This window comes from Pterocles gutturalis, unplaced genomic scaffold, assembly GCF_000699245.1.
Source record: "Pterocles gutturalis isolate BGI_N339 unplaced genomic scaffold, ASM69924v1 scaffold10696, whole genome shotgun sequence".
Taxonomy (NCBI): domain Eukaryota; kingdom Metazoa; phylum Chordata; class Aves; order Pterocliformes; family Pteroclidae; genus Pterocles; species Pterocles gutturalis.
In genome coordinates, this window is record NW_010100426.1 from 52,418 (window position 1) to 71,280 (window position 18,863).

General features: G+C 37.2%; 1 protein-coding gene across 1 annotated transcript in view; it reads right to left on the bottom strand.

The window, feature by feature from the left end:
- Window positions 1–18,863, bottom strand: part of RALGAPA1 (Ral GTPase activating protein, alpha subunit 1 (catalytic)) — a gene marked incomplete at its 5' end in the record, with an annotated part of 111,191 nt that overhangs the window by 50,759 nt on the left and 41,569 nt on the right. Inside the window, 7 exons of the mRNA XM_010079756.1 lie at window positions 2,172–2,355; window positions 3,150–3,284; window positions 5,024–5,092; window positions 6,079–6,189; window positions 13,398–13,506; window positions 17,200–17,258; window positions 18,470–18,595. Coding sequence (XP_010078058.1) covers window positions 2,172–2,355; window positions 3,150–3,284; window positions 5,024–5,092; window positions 6,079–6,189; window positions 13,398–13,506; window positions 17,200–17,258; window positions 18,470–18,595 — 793 coding nt within the window. The remainder of the gene's footprint in view (window positions 1–2,171; window positions 2,356–3,149; window positions 3,285–5,023; window positions 5,093–6,078; window positions 6,190–13,397; window positions 13,507–17,199; window positions 17,259–18,469; window positions 18,596–18,863) is intronic.

The following is an 18,863-nucleotide window of genomic DNA, read 5'->3' on the forward strand; positions in this document are numbered from 1 at the left end:
GTTTCTAGAGGATTTACCAAATCTTTGCCCTGCTGTTTATTGCAGAGCTTGCTCCAGCTTCTCAGTAGGTCCTGTCCCCACTGCACCGATGTATCACTGAAAGTCCCATATCTTCATGATCTCATACCACACCATACTGTGGACAAGTGTCTACAAAACTTGTGATGGATCTGACCTTGAACAATGGGAAGCATTAATAGATGTCATTGCCATACTCTGTAAACTGATCAAAAGCACCCTGTCTTAAGAATTCTGGCATTTCAGTACTTTCAGCTTTGCTTGTGACCCAAGGAAAGAGTCTAGCAACCCCCATCCCACCTTTGCAGAACTTCCCTGATTTCCCCCAAACTGCCATCCTGCTTATTTCCACTCCTTCAAAAAAGAGATCAAGATAGCACTTTTACTCTATGAAAAAAGAGGTTGACCCATTGCCACAGTGCTCTGCTGCTAGTTTACACTAATTAACCCCCTGTCTTGATCTTATCCACTAACTTTACTCCTCTCACTCCTCCAATAATGCCAGGGAGAACAGATGCTGTGCTATCAGTTAAGCACTGCCAGTTTTATTCTCTGCCTGGCAATGTGGACTAGAAGTGCCAGGGTTGCAGGACCAGCGTTGCACTATAATGCTGCAGTTTGGCAATTAAATTTCACAATCTGACTCTCAATTCCAGAGCCCTGAAACTTTAAAAATATATGGGGCTTCCTTAATTTATCTGGAGAGATAAAAGGAACATCTGAAATTACTTTTATTTAGAAACTTAACAAGAAATCATAAAAGACCACGTATGGAAATGCAAAACGGAGATATCAATGCCAAGGCTTTGTGCAACTACATTCATTTAAAGAGAAATCTATTCAGGGTTGTCTTTTCAGATTGTCAGATTAAACAAGCCACACAGCATTTGCTGCTAACCCATAATTACAGATTATTACAGAATACAAAAGATGCCAGGCATAAAAAGCTACTACAATTCACCACACTGTAATAGAACATGCAGTGGAAGTTAATTTTGGCAAATGCTTTAAATATTAGCTTTATATAATACGTATAGGTGAGACTGTAATTAGGACAGAATGAATCCTTCGAAGCCTCTTTCATTCTGACCCAGCAGATGATTACTTTTTACTAATAAGACCACAGCCATTTGACAAAAAGCCAACTATAGTACCTTGCTTCATTCTTCAGTAAATTTAATAATTACAGCTCCTCCTGCCAATAGTTCTCAAATCAGACTTGTTCAATCCAATACTGAGCTTATTAGGGGACAGCTCTATGTTTAGAATTCTTTGGCCAAAAAAGTACTTGAGGATGATGAAGCATGCCTTAGACAAGGGCACAATGATTAGCCATTTTCTCTACATAAAAAACAGCACGTAGTCACTACAGACCACAAAATCACCTGCTGTTAGCACACAGCTGCTACAAAGAGCTTCTGCATTTATCTGGTTCTCAATACCTTTAAGGAAGCCTAAATGGAACAACTTAATATGGAGGGAGAATAGCACTACACAGAGTTTCTGGTATCAGTATTAATCTCATCTTTTTCAATTTTCTTCCCTATGTAGCTATTTGATATTTACTAGATACACCACATAATCTATGCTACTCCTCTGTAGCTTAGTTTCTTGAGGTCTTTATTTTCGAGTTCTGAAGAAAATGTTCATTCCTGGGTCTCTTAAGGTTCTAAGCAGAAGACAAAAATTTTCTTTCTTTTACATAACTCTGTGGTTTTAACCAGTGTAAACAGATTGACCACAAATTATGACAGGCTAAAAAAATTCACAGAAAGCTTTCAATATTGCAAGATCAGACAGGGAAAAAAAAATATTCTTAGAGAAAGCAGCAAAATTAAGGAAAAAATAAATTAACTTACTGAAAGTAAAATGAAAAAGCAACATTTATCCATGTTGCAGTACTTAACACTTTCTGCTGATACACAGAGCACAGAAGAATCTATATCAAATTGATCTTCATGTTGTTTAGAAGAGACTTATTTCAGTTAATCAAACAGTAATTGCTCAAAATCATGTTGGCTCATTCCATACTAACGGTCCTTACCTAGTGCCCAGGTATAATTTAAAACTTATGCTTTAGACAAACACTTCAATACTGGAAACCAAGATAAAAATCTTTTTGAAATAAAAGGTATTTAGGCAATTTGACAAACCTTCAGTGACTGGCTGAAGTTTAGAAGACCTCTCAGAGTCTGGAGAATGTAGTGGTTCTGGTTCCTTCAAGCTTTCTAAATGCATAAAAGGATCATAATCCACACATGCCAAATCAGAAAGGCTTAGAGGAAAATATTTAGGGTTGCTAAAACACTGAGACCCATAGACACATCCATGCAGAACCTAGAACAAAAACAGAATTCCATGACATTAACTACTGAAATTTCTACTTGATAATTTTATAAGAAATTAAGTTTCTTTTTATTTACATTTTTTAATTGATCTGTTAGAACCAGGTAGGCAGGACAAAATGTTGGAAAACTTTAGATGCTTAATTTTTACAGAAGCACACTCTGGTCTGCAAAGAAAACTGTTAAAACAGTGTCTGCACTGAAGTGGAATTTAACAATAAAGAAATAAGAAACAGAACTTAAATCAAATCACTAAGCTGCCTTTATTTTTAGATCTCCTGTCTTCTTTAATTACATATGCTAGGTCTAAGCTACTGGAGGTTTTAATTCCCTTCCCTTGCCAAAAAGCCCTAAAACCAAAAAAACCCCAAAAAACAAAACCAAAACCACACCCAAAACAACTATCTTTGTTCTGTGTCCCTACAGATAGCAATTATAACTTGATGCATTTTACTTTGCTTATTGCTAAATAAAATTATTTGGTACAAAAAAGCTACTTCCTCGTCTGTGTGAAATGTGTAGCTGGTCTTACACAACACAAACGTCTGCTATCAGTATGACATACAAAAAGTAACTAGGTTAAACATCACAAAATATAAATTGAAATTAATAATTTCAAATATACCAATGATCGAGCAGCTACAGTAAAACATAGAAGAACCAAGACAGCACTCCACATTTCAGCAGTGGAATGAAGGTCAGCTTACAAAAGAGTTCTGTCGCCATTTCCATGAAACTGACACTATGTCCAAACATAGAAATTCCCATTTAAGAAGAAACATGTACCTTATATATACAATTAAGAACGGATCTCTCAGTCTTATCATTTTCTGTTCCTGTAGTGTGAAGAGGCCGCAGCAAAGTCTTTAATGGCAGGGCCATTATCCAATCCAATAAGCACAGAAGTAAAGAAACCACCAACTGGAACAAACACTTTCAATCACAAATCAATTAAACCAGCACCTGCTACTTCACATTTATCACTGTATTTTACTTCTCTGTTTTACTTTCTTTTCTCAATTCAGTAGAGTCAGCCTCCTCTAGTAATGGCAGATCACACTTATTTAAAAGCCACTGTATTTTCAAAACCTACAGTATTAGTAAAAACTTTGTCTACTGAGATATTTAACAAAAATCATCCATACAACAGTTTCTAATCATGGCAAGTCTGTGAGCAGATACTGTACTTTAGAGGATACCTGTCATTTTCCAAAACTGATTTGTAGGGTGCTGTTTCTAAAACGACATATTATACAGCCACAAATTAAGGCTGGCGCACCATTCTGAATCAAGGATTACACAAAACTCAACTATTTCAGCTGCATTTAGTGCTTTCCTTTACAACATGTCAATAACCTTACGCATCATCTGAAAGAAATCCAACTGCTTTCTATATTGTAGACTACTGAGTCAGCAAAAGAACCGACTCCCTCTAGGGGATGTTTTTAAAGACTGGAGAACAGAATTAGATTAAGATACACATACACACCAAATTATTAATAACTTACTGGCTTCAAATAATTATTGTCAATTTTTTAAATTTAGCTGTGGACAAGGAAACAATTCAGATAAATAGCTGCAAGATACTCTAAAGTATTTCCCAAGCTAAAGAAAAGTATTTCAAGGAAAATCCGCTTAACTAATTTGCTAATAAACAATATATGAACATTTTACTCATTTCACATAATACAAGTTTGTGCCTCAGAGGCACCATATAATAAACCTAATGATGAAGGGCTCTGAGTAAGAGTAACTTTTAAGAAACCCACTAGGACTAAGTTTGTCAAGTAGGTAAGCCAATTTTTTATAGGATATTTGACATACAATGATCGGCATTAGTTCACAGGGAAACATTGATTTACGGGAAAAACCTCAAGTGGAAAGGCAGCTAGCTTGGCATACTGCTGTAGTCTACAACAGCCACTGCCTCCTGGCAAGCAGAGAGGAGAGGCAAAATGGAGCTCTGGAGCCCAAAACGAGCCTGCCGCAAATGCCAGCTCCCGCGGGAATGGCTGGGCCAAAACAACAGCACCGCCAGCCACAAACTGCACCAAAGTGCCCAAGTTTAAACGGCCACCGTGTCCCACACTCATAAAGCAAAGCCAAATAATTCAGGAGAGAGCCTTGAGGTGGCAGAAAGTACTACTGTGAGTATCAGGTGAAGAAAGAGCCCATCGTTGCAAGGTGACACAGGCCCACTGAAAATACAAAAATACAGCAATTGTTTTGAAGGATGACAACAATCAAATTCATCTGATGATTACAGGCTCTCTTGCTCAAGAATGTACTTACAATAGTAAAATTATAATCCTATAAATATTCTGAAAGGTATTCTCTACAAGTTGAGAATGTATTTTCACTCTAAGACAAGTTTCAAAAGTCTACATTACTTTCTTTGCTTGTAAATTCACTGAGGATAAGGAAAAAAGACCTTCTAATTATCGAAAACAATCAATCTCAATTTTAAATGCATATTTTCCCACAGAAACTACAGAAATTCACTTGTATAAATAATATTGTTGGAATTCAAGAATATTATACTGTGTTAACTTAAAGAGCTGAATTCCTACTTTAAGGCACAGCTTAAATTTTGTAACAATGCTATGTCACACACCTGTGCAATTAAATTGACACATTAAAAAGAAAGGAAAAATGTTTACCCTCTTGTCTTGTTCATAAGAGGAAGCTTCTGTGCTAGGTAGCAGATGGGTAATAGTTGCTATCAGAATCTGCGGGAAATATAGCATAGTTTCTTTAAGAATACAATTTAAATATTTAAGATTAAAACAAATTTTTAAGCAGGTAAGTATGACACAATACTGGATACACAGTTAAATTCTACTAAAGTTATTGAGACAAATTACAGTATTCTTTGCCACTTTTTTAAAAACAATAAAATCCTTTTAATGGAATTTTACAGAGGACATTGGAGGAATACGTTCCGCTTGACTGACATCGGTGTATTATGGACAATTAAATTACACAGTCACTTCAAATATTCAGGCAGGAAAAGAACTTGGTTCAACACACTTGTACGATGCAGGAAAGGAGCCTCATATGGGTTTGCGTATGGCGCTATTTGAGCTCCATTATTTCTTAGAACTACTAGAATTTCTAAAAACCCTGTCTCTACTTAATCAACAATATGACTGCAGAGGAGCAGCAAAGTGCTTGCTACACCTCTTAAGAAGCTTCCATGCAACTCTCTTTCCGGTTACCTGGGAGACCTTTATCTTTTCTCTGTGGTTCAGACTCTCAAAGGCCATAGTCTACTTGTTATTTAAACCATATTCAAAAAAATTATTTTTGCTTTATACTAAAACACTTTAATGCAATGTGTTTTGCATATATATATGGAAAATACAACTGCAGATCCATATTTTAAGTAATCACTTTCTCACTAAACTTAAACATATTTGAAGATAATATTTTAAAAAATTAGACTTTATTGGCAACATGCTCATGCAAATAATCACATAGTTGTATCTGAGAAAAAAAAAGCATGATACTGCAATTTTACATATTAATATTGGAGTCAGGAAGTAAGTGTGATGTGAAGCCCTACTGTTGATGTTCAGCAAGATTACGCTTATACTAATTCAATGTTTTGTGAAACATACTTGTCAATATTCTGGTATTTTAATTTTATTAATTTCAATTTTACTGTTGCATTTAAAGTAATTAAAAATTTCAAATTTCAAAAAAAATCACTTACTTGAATGATTCTTAAAGGTGAATCAGCTTGATACACTTGAAGTCTATGTACATAATGTATCAGCATGTTCAGCATACTGCAGGCAACTTGGGCTACTGTTTTATTTGGAAACTAGAAAAGAGAATACAGCACAGTAGCAATGACTACATGATTTCACATAACAGTACATTAGGTGGTAAGGAATTTCATTGATGGTTTTATACATATATTTCCTTATGCACCTATTTATCAGAGGACAGAATTAAATTTTACAAAATTTAAAAGGAATTATTTTATAGTCATAACCAAATGTCAGCAGTTAACATCAAAGGTTTGGGACAGACAAGCAGGGAGTTGCACGCAATGACGGAAAGAGAAGAGGACTCTCCTAACTAACTTCAGACTGGTTAGTACAGTATCATGAAGCCAGGAAGAACAAATTCATTTCTTCTTATCCTAATGATTATTAACATTAATGCATCACTGCAAAAAACAAGGATCCAATTATGAAATCATAGGTCTCCATTGAGAACCAAAGCAGGTGAACAGTTGTGTATCCAAAATGCAAGACACAGTACTAGTAGCAAGACTGATGGTTCTGTGTTTTAGTGACTGCAGACAGCACTTGTCTGAACGAAAATAAATGCACCTTGGCTTCTGTGCTTAATTCTTCTTTTCTCAGTTACCTTTTAAAGGCAGGAGAACGTTGCTGCACTGGAGCCTGCCTTCAACAGTTACCAAAACGTTTAAGTTACTGTGTTGGTCAAAGCAAAAGTGAATACATTTGTACAATTAGTCCCTGGCCTTGGGAGTGGATGCAGACACTGCCCTATATTCCTAAGTGGGAAAACAAAGAAATGAAGAGCCAGGGATAAGTTTCCCTAAATTGTTAATGCACAGGACACATAATTGAGGCTTCTTCTGTAATTTCACTTGCCTTGAAACAACTAAGCTGTGCACTAAACAAGAAGCACAAAGTACATTTTGCAAGTGAGTTTTATTCATTTAGGACATGAAAATCCTACAAATCTGAGTAAAATTGGTTATTAGCACAGCAAAACTGCAGACTTCATAAGACAGCAGAAACTACACAGAAGAAAAAATTACATGCAATAGCGCCAAGGCAAGAATTTCAAATAAACTTTTATTCAAGAGAACACTCTATCTTTACTGAAAAGAAATATTCCAAACTATATTAATGATGAAACTCAAATCACTCGTAAAACAATTAGGAACTCATGCTTTAATAATGAAAAATCCTATTCTGTTTCTTCAACAAAAATGAATTACATGAGAATTCCTGCATTATTAAAAGAATTAAAAAGTAGCTTATATGTTTTAACCTCACTTTACTTAGCAGTGAAGCTGTCACAGGTGTGTGCTGCAAGGTGGCTAAGTGTCTACCTCTGAACTCAGAAAAGGGTAATTATGTTGCAAAAATACTTAAGATTTAATTTCTTGGCTTCTTAGACTCTCTCCTTAATCAGTTCAGTTCTATTAACCTTTCAGGGAAGGGTATATCTCACAAAAACTTAAAAAAAATAAGAAAAGCTTTAAGAAAGCAGAAATGCCCGGGCAATGAAGCATGAGCAGAAAAGTAAGGATTTCAGAATAAAATTTTTGAATGGCACAAATTGAAAGGTGGAAAATACACTGTAAGAAAACTCTGTCCTGGGCCAGCTTCTTATCAAAGCAGATCTATCATTTTTTACATTTAGGGTCTTGAAATGAAAAAGTAAAAGCATAAGCAAAAGTATGGAGAACGAAGCTTTAATTAACATTTTTTTGTGGTATCTATGTAAGCATAAAGAAAGACTACGAATGGCTCTTACAAGTCAGCCAGAGAAAGAAACCAGAGTACGCAGGGCAGTTAATTCTTATTCTCTCTTTCCTTGTGTTTCTCAGTGGACACAGCTTCACTTTATTGTCGGCTTTTAACAAAAACATAGCAGACATCTTACGTCTGCCAGTCTTCCCAGAGGTTACAACAAGAACACCGTTATTTTTTATCCTTCATGAGACAGCCTCTCTCCATGCTGTGAAAGTACACTGTAGGAGCACAGTAAGCAGGTTACAGATTCTAATGTTCACACTTGAGTGACAACCAAAAAAGATTAAATAAAACTGAAAGCATAACAATTTGATTACAGAAATTAAGATCAAATCCACATTGCTGGAAACATCCCTACGAGCTTGCAGGAAAAACCCAAAGTCACTGGAGAGAACAAAAGGGGTGGACAAACCAGAGTAGTTTAATACAGAGAGAAAGAAAAAGGCCCAGTTACTTTTCAGAGTCTCTGAATAATCAACTGTTCACTACTTAAAAACAGAACATTTTCTTCCTATTATTTATTTTTTTAAAAAAGAGGATCATCAGGGTCTAAAATGAAGCCGAGTGAATGATTTATAGTGCTGGTTTATGCAAATTAGTTAACCTCTCTCTGTTCTCTGGTTAAAGATACTTTTTTTTTTTTAATTTAAGAAAGGGAACAAAAGTCAGTGGAGACGTAAGTTTCACAGAAAGGCTGAGGGGTATAAAGTAATGAATACGGCTAACATTCAAATATTGTGCTCTCAAATTTTCTTATTCATGGGAAGAGCACCAGGTACGAAGTTTTGATCAAGACTACAGGGATTGGCCCAAACAGATCAAACCCTTCATCTGCTTCAGAAATTTGTTCCAGCATGGTCAATATATCACAATTCAAAAAATGCACAGACACTTTAGAACAGACCTGTGCGTCCTGGAAGGACATTTTCCTGAACTCAGGCAGCAACACTGAGTTTATGCAGGATATCAAAACAATTCGCCCCTTTCAAGTCAGCTGCTTTGTTCTGACTTCTTTTCCAAAAGCCTTCAGATGTGGCATGAAGGCAGCTGTGCAATGTTACAAGCATTTCACCCGCTGTTCTCTATCTCTGGAAAACACTCTGTGTTATAAAGCATAAGAATTCAATACTTTGATATAATTTTATATTTAGTAGTGTAACTGTGGACATACTTTTTTAAAAGTTACTCAATAAGAGGAAAAAAAAAGCAAGCTTTCAATGAACTGGCACTTTATCTGGTACCTAAACCTCAGTGTTCTTCTCAGAAGGATAGTCTTACCATACTTTTCACCTTTGCAAGGGTCCATTGCTTTCTGGACGTTACATCAGTAGTTTAACCTTGTCCATACTTGCAAATAACCTGTGTTTAGCACTCATTCAACTAAGCCTGTACGACACGGTTTTGTGATGTATCTGCAGCATTTTTGAGAGGAGCATAATAAGATCATGAGATGCAGGGGTCTAGATGGCTGGTTAGGATCCTTTGTGCTCAGACTTCATTAGAGGCTAACGCAGATAACAGCAGTATCGCCACACTGCTGGGAGAAGTACTAGCTATAGTCAGAGTGAGCTGCTGGGCTGCAGTTCTGAATATGCTTCTGTATTTCACAGATAGGTATATAATTGTTGCTAATACAACTATTCAACGTTATTTGCTCAAATGTACTTATTGGTAAGTTGGAATAGGACTATAGCTTCCTATCCATCCAATTCTCTGGAAAATAAGAAAATAATCCATTACGGGAGTTCACATCTCTGACTACTTGGAAGCCAGGAGATTGATTAAGTAACAAATTAGAGCTAATTTGTTTCTCCCATGATATATTTATAACCTTTTCATTTCATGATTAAACTCTAATGTGAATGTATACCACTGCTCAGACAGGAGAAAAGCCAACATGCCCTGGATGCTTTTGCCAACACAAAGCAAAGCAAAGTAGAAATATAAAATCTTTGTCTTCACATTCAAGACGTAATTTGTTTAACAAAAATTAGATGCAATTGGTTTAATGAATACATCAAAGAAAAAAAGACAAATCACAGTGAATATTAGGATTAAAAATGGTTCAAACTTCAATAAATTGCAGAAGATAAAAACAGCATGATTTGCCTAATACCAAACTTGTACAGGAACTTGATGAAATGCACTAGGTAAGGGATATTAAAAAGCAAGCGGAAAATCCTGGAAGAGAGCATTAGTGAAGCTGCAAAGGATAAATGTGATTTTGCAAAACAGGAAATTGCAATTTACAGTCTGATACTAAAAGCCCTGCAGCTACCCCTCTCAGATGTAGACTCAAATCCTGCTTCACAGGATGTGATCAGCTGATTTGCTAAGATACTTTTCATTGCTGAAAAGAAAAGAATAGTTAGTTCACAACATATGACACAAGCCATGTATACAAGTGCACACCACAATTTTTATCAACATATATATACAGAAAGACTAGACTATTCATTGAATTTTGATGTAAACAAAGAGCATGTAGAAAGGTTCACAAAAAACTGGAAAATATTTAGGAAGTTGAAGATACTGTTTATAAACATGCAAGTTTGCAAAATGCTAGAAAATAAAATGTTTTTAATTATTATTCCATTAAATATGAGCAAATAGGAAAAAGATTTGCAAAGAGCAGGAAAACAAAAACACTCATCAAGGGGAAAAAAAAAAAAAAGCCAAAAAAGTGCAGCCTTTTAACAGAGGTGATTAAAGGAATACACTGTTGATATATTACCACCAGCACAGTATCTTGAAATCCAGTGAGACTAGTTTCAGAATAGTGAAAACTGTCATTCACAAAAGGAAAGGCACACAAATGTCACAAAATCTCTTCTATTCAGAAGCATTTTATAGGCATTGCACCACAATGAACTAGCTGTATCTGAGCAAACTGCATTTCAAGGTGAAAATCACTGTGCATCCGAGCTATGTTTAACAGCTTCAATCAAAACAGCAAATACCAAAACAGTAAATCATCCTAGATTTCAATAATTTAATGAGAAGGTGTTTATACAGAATTACATGGTGACTACCAGAGACTGTAAAGTTTTATCTTACAAATTAGTTTCAGAATCATTGTACTGTAGTGTAGGTGGGAAGATTTTAAATAGTGGGGGTGGCCTCCATGGGAACGGGCCAGGGACCCACTGCTGTTCTTCCTACATTCTCCCCTCTTCTCCTGGGGGTGGGCAAATGAGTGGGTGGTTGGGTGAGACTTCAGCTGCTAGCTGGGGCCATCCCACCACTCTCATTAAAAAGGAAAAGTTAAATCTTTCTGAAAAACTATAAAGTTACCCAGTGTTACAGCATGCTTCATAAAACCCAGAAAATAAATTTTAATGATAGCCATAAAAACACGTGCTCTTTACTTTTCAGCAAAATTAGAATTCTCGTTATTCCCTTTCAACAGGTAGTTCACTCATATAAACGTTGATGCCAACTCCTGGCCTGTCTTTGCATTCAGACTTTTTCCATCAGGTACTGACCTGAATGAAATGTCAAGAACGACCACAGAATAGCACTTTGCCACAGGAAATCAAACACCTTCCAGTGCTTCCATGAGTGCAGCATAAATACTCTACATTTCTCACTAAACATCTGTCCAGGGCTGCAAAGCAATACTGCATGGTGCAATGGCTCTCAAACTCAGAAGTGAACAGGCACAGAATGTAGTGAGGATAGGAGGATAATGGGATTTGGTTGGTAGGAGCAAGAAGAGGGCAGGTGAGCAAGAAGCAGGAGAAGCCTGGGGAAGCTTCTGCTTGGCTTTTGTATTTGTCACCTTCCTGCTTTCTTCCCTGTCCCCTTCTAGCACTAGATGCTCTGCTCAGTCTAGCAGCCAAAGAGTACAACGCAGCAGCTTGGCTTGGGACAGACTTTTTGCATATGACAGCAGATGGCTCACAAAACTAGAATGCCTTCCAGTTTCCTCTCTCCTATAGGCTTTCCCTTTTGCATGTGTCAGAACAATGTACCATGGAGGCTTTACAAGTACTGTTAATCAGAGCTGGGGAACCCAGGATGCCAATTACTGAAGAATGTGACTTCCCTTGACATCCAGGGCTAGCCTAGACAGGAGACACAAATGCTGGAGAATGAAAGACTCTGACACTTCTGTACTCCAGAGCCTTTGTATGGATGTGTTCTGGGTGTACATGGCAAGGTTTTGGTAATGGAGAGGCTACAGAGCGGTCTCTATGAGAAGATGCTAGGGGCTGCCCCCTGCCAGACACAGCAGGTTCCAGCCACCCCTGCAGAAGAACCACCAAAGGACACAGCTGAGCCCACGTGCCAAGTGTGGCGTCTTTGTGAAAACATATTTAAGAAAGCGGAAAAAATACCACACAGAGAGGAAAAAACAAACAGGAAGAAGAAAAAGCCTGTGGCGTCTTTGGTATTTTTGCGCTTTCTTAAATATGTTTTCACACACAGAGAAGGAAAAAACAAACAGGAAGAAGAAAAAGCAGGTGAACACAAAGGTCAGAGCAGGAGGAGGGGAAGGAGGTGCTCCAGGGTGCTGAAGCAGAGATTCCTCTGCAGCCTGTGTAAAAGACCATGCTGGAGGAGATATCCACACTAGCTATGGAGTAACCCACACTGCAGCACTGGGTATTTCCTGAAGGAACTGCAGTCCACAGACAGCCCACACTGCAGCAGGCTTATCCTGAAGGACTGCAGCCAGTGGAAGGACCCATACTGGAACAGGGAGGAAGAAGTGGCAGAGAGGAACTGTTATGGACTGATCATAACTCCCCATTCCCCATCCCCTCTGCAATACTTGGAAGGTGACAGGAGGAGGCAGAGGAGTTGGGAATGAAGGGGTGAAGTTGAGCCTGGGAAACAGGGAGGACAAGGAAAAGAGATGTTCTAAATTCTGTCTTTGTTTCTCACTGCCCAAATTATTTTAACTGGCAATATATTAAACTAATTTCCCCTGTTTTGCCCATGATGGTAGCTGGTACGCAATCTCCCTATCTTCATCTTGACCCACAAGATTATTAATCCTGTTTTCTCCCCCTGTCCTGTTGAGGAGGGGGAGTGAGTGAGCAGGTTAATCCACCACAGGCTCCTAGATCTAGTTATAGACAGATGCAGAAAACCCTGCTGGAAGCTTGAGTCCAGGATGTGGCAAGGGGTATAGCTCGACAAAATCAAAGCCAGTAGTGGTTTTGCTGAAACCTGAATTGCAATGATTGTTTATGAAAGCTGGAATGATGGATAAACTATTGTGCTCCAAAGGGCAGAGGTTAGAGTGAAGTGCCTAATGATATATATTAAGATAGGGATCCACTATTTTACTTCCCAGCACATTATTTTCCTCCAAATTTGAAGAAGGGTAAAGATCTCTTTGACAGAGTTCAGAGATCCACCAACTAAACTGATTTCAGTCTTTTGTAAGGTTTGAAAATAGACTGTGAAGTAAGGATGCTAAAATGGGATCATGACCTTGAAAAGGCAAGTATCTTTACATGTAAAGGCAATATACATCGTACAAGTGCTAGTTTCTCACCTTTAAAGAAGCACAAATCACATTCAATGCTTCCTTGATCTGGGGATGATGTGATTCATGAACTAGCTCCTCACAGATCCAAATACCAAGGCTGCAAAGGGCAACACATCTGCAAAACAATGTTGGAGGACAAGTTGTTGAGAAACATGCTACAATGATGTGCAATTTTTATGATTCATTACATGTCTTGCTGAAATATAATAAATAAGGGGTTTCTATTTTGCAAAGAACTACACAAAAATATTTATAATGCTTTAACTTATTTAGAAATGAAAATTAAATCCCAAGTGCCCTGGGGAAGGCACAGGAAAGGACAGAGGAAGCACCCTTCTGAGCAACTGAAAAATCCAAAAGACATCAAGAACTCCTGCATCTTATCTGCTTTTCAGATTAAAAATACTACCCGAAATCCATGTATGGGAAATTCATACATATTTTCTGAAGACAAGGTAAAAATTGTGGTGGAAAGTTCCTCCTCCCCAACATGAGAGTTTGCTCATATTTGTTTAGAGCTTCTGGGACACAGAGACAAGAGAAGGGAATGTTATTCATTCATAGATATTTACATTTTTTTAGATTGACAAGAAACAAGGATGAATAGAGGAGGGGTAAGTGAATATTAGAGACAGTGTACATATTATAATTAAATTCTTCCATTTTTGTTGTTGTTCCTTCATTTAAAATCAGAAAATAGAAGATAAGTGTAAAGGTAAAGAGTATTCAGACAGACGTGTTCAAATCAGCAGAGATGGATGACATTTTTTCAGAAATGGTAGGGAGCTAGCTTAGGCAATCTCTGAATCATCAGTAATTATCTTCAAGAACATAGGCTGCAAATATCCTGGAAACAACTTCAGAATCCAAAATCCTCTGTATAAAATTGGAGAGCAATCCAAAATCAACAAGATGAAAGGTGGTCGTGGGAACTGCAAAGCATTACATCTGAGAAGGAAAAAATCATATGCTAGAACAGAAACAGCAGTAGCTATGAAGCTGGTGCTATAGAAAAAGGATTTTAAGACTACACAGAATCATGAAACTGCTAACAGGTGACAAAAGTACATCTTGGAATTAATTCTATGTGCTGGTGTAAATAAGATGTCAAACCACTCTGTTTTCTACACCGTCGCTGAAATCTCAATTGCAACGCTGCCTCCATTACATTTTGATTAATATAATTTAGGAATAAAGACAAGCTTGAGGGACACCATGAAAAAAGTTGAAAAAAATAATGAGCTTTGGGAAATATTACACATGGAGGAAAAGTTGAAGGGCGTGCTGATTCTAGATCACAATTAAGGAAGGAAATTATAAGAAAACTGCTGATGTGCCCTAAGTCACTGAAGAGTTTATTGCCAGTAGAAAAGTCTTCTCCTATACACTGGTCATAAAAACAACCTGACTGTAAAAAATAGATAAGTATTGGAACAGTCTATCTAAGATTTTTGTAAGTTTCTTCTTTGAGAAAATTTTAGTGACCATTTAGGCAAACTACTGCCAGGAATGTTTTAAACACACTCCAACATCAGAGGAAGGGGAGCTTACAGAAGTGGTCCTGGTCTCTTCCTCATCTACACTTCCGCTATTTTCACAGTATGTGTTTCAATACTTTTTGAACAAAAGAAGTTAAGAACATATCATGAATTTAACAATAAATGTAGACAGTTTTGTGTAAGCTGATGCAGAAAATAAACCTTTAGTGTTACTATTTAAAGTTTTCTTCATGCTGCTGAGATCCATTCCACATCCGATGACATACTGATGTGCAAAATACCCAGGACTCTGAGGTTTCTACCAAGAACATCAGTATTGTTATCATTATTCAGAGTAGTCTCTGAAAAACTGTGTAGTTACATGGCTATAATCTTGTTATTAAAGAATCACAGCCTTAACAGCACAAGCAGAAGAAGAGATGAACACCGAGTTCATCAACCTATCACTTCTTTTTCAGACTGTCAGTAGCAGGAGAGGAATTTGATTAATACAGTTATTAATCTTTATAGATGGAGATCTGAGAGTAGAATATATTTAAGATAACTAACTTCCCTGAAGCTCAGTTGGGTCAAGGATGTAATGAAATGCAAAACATTGAGTGTCTGTGGAAGAGATAAGGAATAGGGATTTATAGCTTGGCTAACAACAACAGCACTCAGACTTCCTAGAGATATACAAAGCTATGTACCTAGGTTCCAAGAAACCTAAGTTCTCTCCTAGGAAATTGTAAAGACAATTAAGCCTCTACTAGTGGCTGAGTCAATGTGGCAAAATCATAATGCAGATCCTAATTATGACCTCTCATAGTAACCCAGGTGAACTCTGTACTGCTGAGAAGTAGGTGGTATCAGAGAAGCTACTACCAAAAAAAGACAGTGGATAAACTGCCTCCGAGGAGTAAGGCAGCCAAGGTTCAGCAACTGTGGGCACATCATTATCCCCACCATGAAGACATACCCTTTCATCTCCCAGAAGAAGGAGAGAGGCATAGGTAACCCAAAGAGACATTGGGAATCTATTCCTTTTTAATCTTCATTTAATGTTATTACACACAGTGGTGCAACTTAGTATTTTGGGGGCAGCATAACTCAGCTTTCTGAAAGGCTGAGCACACGTGTGTGCCTCTGCTCCTATATACACACCCTCACAGCCGGACAGGATATGGAGACATGCAGGATGTTCCCTTCCACTTCCCAGCCACACTGTCAGAACTGAAGATGCTAATACCATGAGCTTCAGTGCTACAAGATCAGTAATAATACTCTGAACCAACTGCATTTAAACCACCTTTTTCAAAAGCAAAATGGAGAGTGTTATGCTTTGTAGAACTCAGTTTTGTAAAAGACCATGAAAAACTAAATGAAAATTATCTCAGAACATTCCTTCCTTCCCCTGTATTGAGAGATACTACCAACTCAAGTGAAGAACAGGTACGTGGGCTGATAAAAACTGCTCTTCTTAAGAGCAAAACATTTTAAGGATCAATGAACTGATCTTTCCAGTAACATTTTTCAGACATGTAGTTCTAATATTTTGTATTTGTTAAATGCCAGTATACTAGTTGAGCATATATAAACAGTCCACTCAAATACATAAGGCACACAAGTGTGGTCTTCCTTGGTAGGCATTACAGACCCTTGTTCCAATCCCATATGCAGGAGTCTATAACTGAAAGCCTCTGGGGATGGGTAAGGAGGAACAAAATCCTAAGCAAGTTAAGAAACAGAAAAGAAAACTGTTAACTATCCTCTCTGAAGTTCTCTATTGGATCAAGATGCTTAGGTTTAAGCACCAGAGCAATCATTCCCAGTTTAATGTTTAGCTCAGTATTTTCTGCTTCTTTTCCATACCATAAAGAAGGGTTCATGTACCTTGGATTATTTCAATTTTTCAACTTAAATCATGTGGTCTAATGAAAAATAACCATACATCCCTCATAAATACTTCCGTCTTTAATCAAAGTAAAAAATGCCTCTCTAGTACAGAAAATCCCTGAGCTGAACACCAGGCTAGGCTGAGAAAGCATACAGCTTATACTCTTTCCTGTATTTATACCCTTTCCAATCAGCCACTATCAGAGAAAGGATACTGGGCTAGACCAGAATTTGGTCTGACAGAAGACGTCTGTTCTTTTAATATCTCTATTTACAAACAACTTCAAATTCACATGGTAGATAACAGTTTTGATAGTGGTGAAGAAAACTATGAATAAAACAAACTTTTACTTTAAGCTCTCTAATATATCCACCCCAAAACAGTATAATAAAGAAAAGAATCTTAATATAGAAGCTCTTTATGTACGACCTACCGTGCAGGACCAGATGGCTCCTCTCTTGCTGAACTTAACACAGTTTTAATTATGAGTTCCTAAAACAAAGAAGAAAATATTCACTGATTTACCAATAACTCCATCACATAAAGCATCAGAAAACTAGAATTTTATTATAGCACACACAGGCATGTTGCTTAGCTGAATCTCTAGGTTTGTGGTCAGATGAATTGTTTGCTTACCACTACTCCAAGCTTCTAGTCTGCCCCAGATGTTCATCACTGTGCTACCTCAAGAATGCCCCACGTTACCGTCCTAATTTCTGCTGATTAAACATTTATCCAGTTCTTGACAATACATTCCCATAAAACATTAACGGTAAAAAACCAAAACCAAATTACTCACTAAAGCTAGCTTCTGTGAACAGCACTGAATGGTATTACAGAAAAAATCTATTACTTTGAGGTTTAAACAAGCAGTTTTTCAAAATTACATTGATTTCAAAAGTCTTTGGAAGTAGATGCAGAACAAGTGGCTACAGTGCCTTAAGAATGACGTCAAAAAGAATTTTGACTCAACTGCAGTATAATATCCCTAAAGCTGTACCTTGCTCTCAGTAAAGCTCAAGTAAACAGCTCTTATACAACAGAAATGAGAAAGAAGGAATTCAAAATCAGTCCTCAAAAGGGAGCAAGGTACAAAGTGGCTTCCAAGCCATTATGTCTCTCTAAACTGAAACAGTTTGGAAGCTTATGGGGAGTCTTTCTTAGACATAGTAATCATACAGCAACTAAACACATGAACAGAGCTCTACCCAGTTTCAGAGTACTGGCACACTAACCAGCTCTGTGTCACAATAGAAGGGGAAGGGTCTCCATTAATCTTTGCTTTTTGTCTAAAAGAACATATTGTTGTACAGAGAACTTTCACCAGTTGTGAATTTTCAGTAAATTAAGTAATGTATCTTGAACCTCTCAATTTTCTAATCTTAGCTGACTAAATCTGAGACCTTGCAAATAGTCCTAATGAGAATAGGCTTAAAAAGGTGAGATAATACATCAGTGAGATAGCACATCATTTCCTTTTACAAACATATTAAAACACTTTATTATTAAGTTAATAGCAATTATAAAGTATGTTTAATAGTATAAAGTTTGACAAGATTTTATGGGATCTTGAGCCTTGTAATCTATTTGAAATTCTGAAAAATTTTAGAATGTTAAAATTTTAGCTAGTATTTCCTGGAAAAACATCAATTAAACATAGACTTGGTGGATGAATGCCATCCAAATATTCTTAAAATTCCTACCTTAACGTCCGTAAACTGAGACACAGCAATGTCAGGAATGTTTGGGTGAAGAGCTGGTAGTTCATGATATAAATTGGGAAAACAGACTAGAGATCCTAAAAGAACTTGTGCTTCCACTCTTGGTGCCTAAAAGAAAAAAGGTGTGGAGAAATATATAGTCTTACTGCAATGAGGAAGCTGGCATTTCTATCTGCCTTAAAAGAGAACAATGGCTGAAACTCTACACAGCTATTTCTTTTCTCCTTCTGCAAATTCTGTAGAGCTGAGCAAACCAAGACCACAGCCCCATGGACTGTTACTCAGAGAATCATAGAATGGCTAGGGTTGGAAAGGACCTTAAAGATCATCGAGTTCCAACCCCCATCCAGGCTGGCCTTGAACACCTCCAGGGATG